Consider the following 5,781-nt stretch of genomic DNA (forward strand, 5'->3'; position numbering starts at 1 on the left):
CTGCTGGGACGTTCTTACGTGGTGTTCACAGCATTATGAATTCACACGTTCAGACCACCCGACAACTCGAGATTGCTGTTTGACTGACAACGACTCAATGAGCAGTTTACACAAGTGTAAAGTTGCGTGCATTTGCAGAATTTGCATTAAATGAGTTGTAGTTAGTATGTTGATGGACTACAGACGAAGGCATCCGTGTTCATTTGATTTTCAAACTCTTCAGTGTTATGCAGCGACAATAACGGCCCTTCAAGTCTAGTTTCTTTCATGTTGTGAAGCGGGTCAACTTCACAAAGACATTTCAATGTTTCAGGATATTTATGGAATTACATTTTTACAATGTTTTTTTCATTTTAAGAATTTGATCCAAAATATGTTTTTATTCTGCTGCTCTAAAATGCAATAATCTTCCTTCCAGGTTTCTCCGTAACTTGTAGCCTGATTTATATTATGAAGCGAGGTTGGTACAATAGGCTGTTTCAATCCGTCCGTCTGATTCCCCGCAAAATCAGACGAAATGATTTTAGATCCGCAGGTTCACCAGAAACTCCATTTCAGACTCCAGCGTGGGACTGCTGCTGTGAAATGAGGGAATCCGCTTCTGCCATCGTCCACAGGGGCCGCCAAAATCAACACAAAATGAAAATTCCTAGCAGCAGCTTGAAGTTTCAACCATTGATCCTTGATGTGTGATGATAATCATAATATCTATAAAATCGAATACTTTGATTGGACGACATGAAAGACAACACCTCTGCAGTAAAGCCAGGCTGGTTCGACTCTTTAGTGCTTCAGATTACTTTCCTACAGGAATTGGATGTTACAGAACTTCAATCCAATTTGCCCATTTGAATATTTATTTTGTGAATGGATTAATAAAGACTAAATTGACCCTGACTGAACTGAGAGTTTTGAAACCAGTCTTTTAAATTCATGGTTTCAATTCACTGCTTAATAAATGGTAATTTAATGCTCAGCATCGCTCCACTTCCCCCGTCTTTGCTAAGTGAACCTATTTCACCGTGAAATCCACTGACCTCTGATTCATAGTCTGAATCTCCATTTGTGTGTGTGTGTGTGTGTGTGTGTGTGTGTGTGTGTGTGTGTGTCACAGAGCCACACAGTCGTAAATGTCCTCGGTAGCTCTGCCTCCAGGAAAGCAGTTCAAAGTGAGAGGAAAATCTCCATTAACCTCTTCACTGTCAGTGTTCTCAATGTTTCTCTCTAATTTCTTTTGAAGTGAGATAAAAAGAAAATCCACTGTGTTATTTATTCCTCTTTATCTGCTTTCCCCAGGTTCTTCTTCTGCAATATCATGCATATGGAGAGGCTCTTCCCTCAGTAAAACATGAGGTTGGGTGCGATGCTGCAGGGCGCTTGAGACGGAGGAAAAGCAGGTGAGAGGAGGTTGTCATGAGACTAATTGATTGTTTGCCAAATGTCAATTTCCCGAAAACGAACCTGTCCAACGGAATTACATCTAAACTGCACTCTCAGTTACGTCCTGAGGGGAAACCTTTTCTCCTGGATGATGGTCGCAGTTTTTAACAATTTGAAACACGTGGTTGAAGCTGTAAATTCAAACAAAACAAAACAAAAAAACTCGACTGAAGTTCTTGGTTAGGTTTAGTTAAAATGACAAAAATGGAAGAAAAATACAACAAAAGTACATTTGAAACTTTGGTCAAAATCAAATGTAATCCACAACAAAATATGTTTCCCCCCAAAACATAATTCACAAAGCAGTTTCGTTAAATGGGAACCCATATGTTAAGAAGACAGGGCCGACCAGTTAGAGGGCCAGAGAGAAAGAGAGGAGGAGGAAGAGGAAGAAGATACAAACGCATTATTGTTTGCATGTCATCGGAAGCTTTTCTGCTGACGATGTGATGGTCAATGAAAGATGTGACACTCTTTCTATTTTGCTTCAGCTGAATGGACCGTTGGCGACGTGGGAAGAGGGCCGGAGCCGACTGTGAGTCGGCTGTGAGGTAAAGAGTGTTGAGCTCACTGGGCTTCAGGTACACGGACATACTTTCTCTTTGTCATTCGAGGCATGAAGCGTATGTTGTGGTCTATCATAACCAGGTCTCTCTTGAGAATGAGACCTCATGTCTCAATGAGACCACCTGTTCTAAATAAAGTACGTTTAAGTACAAATGGACCAGTCGTGGTGAAGTTAAATCCACCAGACGTAAGAACTAATCATTGTACATGTACTACGTGTGCTGTGACGTTGTGCAGACTGAAATCTGAAACAAACAAGTTGAAGCTGTAGATGTCATGTCCTCTTATTTTTTATCTCAGAAAGGTGTCTTGAAAAACACCGGTACTACAGATTTGTATTGTATTTTATTATTTTTCATGTATTTCTTGTGTTGGTTGTTTTTGTTTTTCCTGGGCTTCTTTCTGTTCAGTTAGAGACACAATGTCAGATTGAATTGATGCTTTCCAACCCTCTGCCTTAATCCACGATCACACCGTCTGTCCGTCCCTCTCCTGACACACACAGATACTCAGACATTAGAACCTGCAGCCTGACGAGTTGCCTCTCATTACGTGTTGCCACATCCTCTCTCTTCACAAGAATACAGACTTAAAAATATGAGTGTTCAACACTCATATTTTTTACTTTTAAACATAACTCTCTCAAAAGTTTTGAAAGAAATGTTTAAAAGTTTAACATTAAATATGAGAGAAAGGTATTATACGACAATTTAAATGTTTCATATTAGTTTAATCTGATAACTCTTTTGTCAGCCAGCTGTTTTTAAGCAGTGAAAGAAAACTGAACAGAATTAGTCTTTTGATGGCTTCATGTTTGTCTATAACTCTTCCTCTGAGGAGACAAGAAATATTGAACAACTAAAGAAATGAAATGTTTTCAAAGGTGGAGCAGGTTTTAACCGAGGCTCTGTTTGTGAATGAGGAAACAAAGTTCACATTCACAGCGCTGCTCCTCTTCCTGGAATGAAGCACAGCTTGATAAGCCCTCCTTCTTCCTCCTGCTCTCAAACACAGCCGGCTCCACTCTGTCCACATGTCTCCTTGTTCCCTCCCCTTCAGATCTACAGTTTTAAAGATGGGTGTAACCAACATGGTGGTGCAGCGATAGAGCTGACAGCCTCCATTCACTGAACAAACACATGTTGTTCAGATCAGAAGTCAAAGCAGAGTCGCTTCTAGTGAAGTGAAACTCAGACAGTCGTTGTTACTGAGAGGTGAAATGGCGCAGAAAGGAGTTCAGCTGGATCGGGAAACCTTCTCTTGTTGCATCTGTCTGGATCTACTGAAGGATCCGGTGGCTACTCCCTGTGGACACAGCTACTGCATGAACTGTATTAAAAGCTTCTGGGATGAAGAGGATGTGAAGAAACTCCACAGCTGCCCTCAGTGTAGGCAGACCTTCACACCGAGGCCTGTCCTGCTGAAAAACACCATGTTAGCAGTTTTAGTGGAGGAGCTGAAGAAGACTGGACTCCAAGCTGCTCCTGCTGATCACTGCTATGCTGGACCTGAAGATGTGTCCTGTGATGTCTGCACTGGGAGGAAACGGAAAGCCTTCAAGTCCTGTCTGCAATGTGTGATCTCTTATTGTGAGAAACACCTCCAGCCTCATTATGAATCCTCTGCCTTTGAGAAACACAAGCTGGTGGACCCCTCCAAGAAGCTCCAGGAGAACATCTGCTCTCGTCACGATGAGGTGATGAAGATGTTCTGCCGTACTGATCAGCAGTGTATCTGTTACCTCTGCTCTGTGGAGGAACACAAAGGCCACGACACAGTCTCAGCTGCAGCAGAAAGGACTGAGAGGCAGAGAGAGCTGGAGGTGAGTCGACTAAACATCCAGCAGAGAATCCAGGACAGAGAGAAAGACGTGAAGCTGCTTCAACAGGAGGTGGAGGCCGTCAATCGCTCTGCCGACGAAGCGGTGAAGGACAGCGAGAAGATCTTCACCGAGCTGATCCGTCTCATGGAGAAAAGAAGCTCCGATGTGAAGCAGCAGGTCAGATCCCAGCAGAAAAGTGAAGTGAGTCGAGTCAAAGAGCTTCAGGAGAAGCTGGAGCAGGAGATCTCTGAGCTGAAGAGGAAAGACGCTGAGCTGAAGCTGCTCTCACACACAGAGGATCACAACCAGTTTCTACACAACTACCCCTCACTGTCACCACTCAGAGAAGCTACAGACTCGTCTGCCATCCACATCCGTCCTCTGAGCTACTTTGAGGACGTGACGGCGGCTGTGTCAGAAGTCAGAGATAAACTACAGGACGTTCTGAGAGACAAGTGGACAAACGTCTCACTGGCAGTGACTGAAGTGGACGTTTTACTGTCACCTTCACAAGCAGAGCCCAAGACCAGAGCTGAGTTCTTAAGATATTCAAGTGAAATCACACTGGATCCAAACACAGCAAACACACATCTGTTATTATCTGAGGGGAACAGAAAAGCAACATTAATGAGAAAACAACAGTCTTATTCTAGTCACCCAGACAGATTCACTGCATATCGTCAGGTCCTGAGTAGAGAGAGTCTGACTGGACGTTGTTACTGGGAGGTGGAGTGGAGAGGAGGAGTTAATGTAGCAGTCGCATACAAGAATATCATCAGAACAGGGAGCGATGATGAATGTGGATTTGGATTCAATGACAAATCTTGGGCGTTAGATTGTGACAAAAACAGTTTTGCATTTTGGTACAACAAGATCAAAACTCCCGTCTCTGGTCCTCAGTCCTCCAGAGTAGGAGTGTACCTGGATCACAGAGCAGGTATTCTGTCTTTCTACAGCGTCTCTGAAACCATGACTCTCCTCCACAGAGTCCAGACCACATTCACTCAGCCTCTCTATGCTGGACTTTTGATTCATGGTGATTATGGAAACACTGCTGAGTTCTGTAAACTAAAATAGTCAGAAGTGATTTAAGGAACAGCAAATTCATTTCTGTGTTTTAATCCTGAAACTCATTTTGTCTCCATCATTGTCTCTTAATTGCTGATGTTTCTTCAGCTGTCAATCAAACATTGTGGGCGGTGCTTTGACGTCTTCTCATTATTGTTGTGTAAATGTTTGAGTGTCTTTAGGTGGAGCTCCTTTCTGTGTCTGTTTAGCCATGGAGGCTATCACTGCTCATGATGATCTTTGTTGACCTGAACTGATATTTCTCTTCATGAAAATGTAAACTGCTCTGAGGTTTAAATCTTTGATAAATATTAGTATTGATGCATTTGTTAGTTGTTGCTTCTCTTCCACTGCATGGCTCTTAAAGAGAGAAATCACCAGAGCTTCTTTCATCAAAGAGATTTAGTTCTCAGCACTCTTTGTAAAGATTCCTTTCAGTGAAATTATGTTTATTTTCTACAACAGATTAAATGTTGTTCTTGTTGTTTTCTTAATCGTTGTACAAAAGAGGTACTATGATGTATTATATAACTAATTATTATAATCATAATCAATAAGTGAATCATTCATTATTCTCTTTACAGAACTGAGATTCTGGTCAAACAAATAGATTGTGAGGATGAAGTGAATGTGTTGATGAAATCATTGAACAAGAGTCATTGAACAGACTTTACTGATGGGATGTGAACAAACTGAAGGTTTACATGATGAATAAAGTATTTCTTGATTCAAGAATGAACAAAGTCTTTTCTTCTTGTCTTATTTACAGGGTTTCATACAAAGCTGATGGAGAAAATGTGAAACTAATATGAGAGTATAACTGAGTCAGTTTTCCTCCTGAAACACCACAAAGTACAGAGTTCATGTTTAGAGCAGAAGAACAT

The 5,781-nt window shown here is 41.7% G+C and overlaps 1 protein-coding gene across 1 annotated transcript; it reads left to right on the forward strand.

Annotated features, from left to right (window-relative positions):
* The first annotated feature begins 3,193 nt into the window (after positions 1-3,193).
* LOC306789098 (tripartite motif-containing protein 16-like) lies at positions 3,194-5,572 on the forward strand. Its single transcript, XM_079284886.1, has one exon. It carries the CDS (start codon positions 3,227-3,229, stop codon positions 4,904-4,906), a length of 1,680 nt encoding a protein of 559 aa, XP_079141012.1. The 5' UTR covers positions 3,194-3,226; the 3' UTR covers positions 4,907-5,572.
* Positions 5,573-5,781: the final 209 nt, after the last annotated feature.

The sequence above is a fragment of the Melanostigma gelatinosum genome (genome assembly GCF_949748355.1).
Source record: "Melanostigma gelatinosum genome assembly, chromosome: 15".
Taxonomy (NCBI): domain Eukaryota; kingdom Metazoa; phylum Chordata; class Actinopteri; order Perciformes; family Zoarcidae; genus Melanostigma; species Melanostigma gelatinosum.

Excerpts from the sequence above, each read along its gene's own strand:
- LOC306789098 (XM_079284886.1), top strand. The coding sequence starts at position 3,227 with ATGGCGCAGAAAGGAGTTCAGCTGGATCGGGAAACCTTCTCTTGTTGC.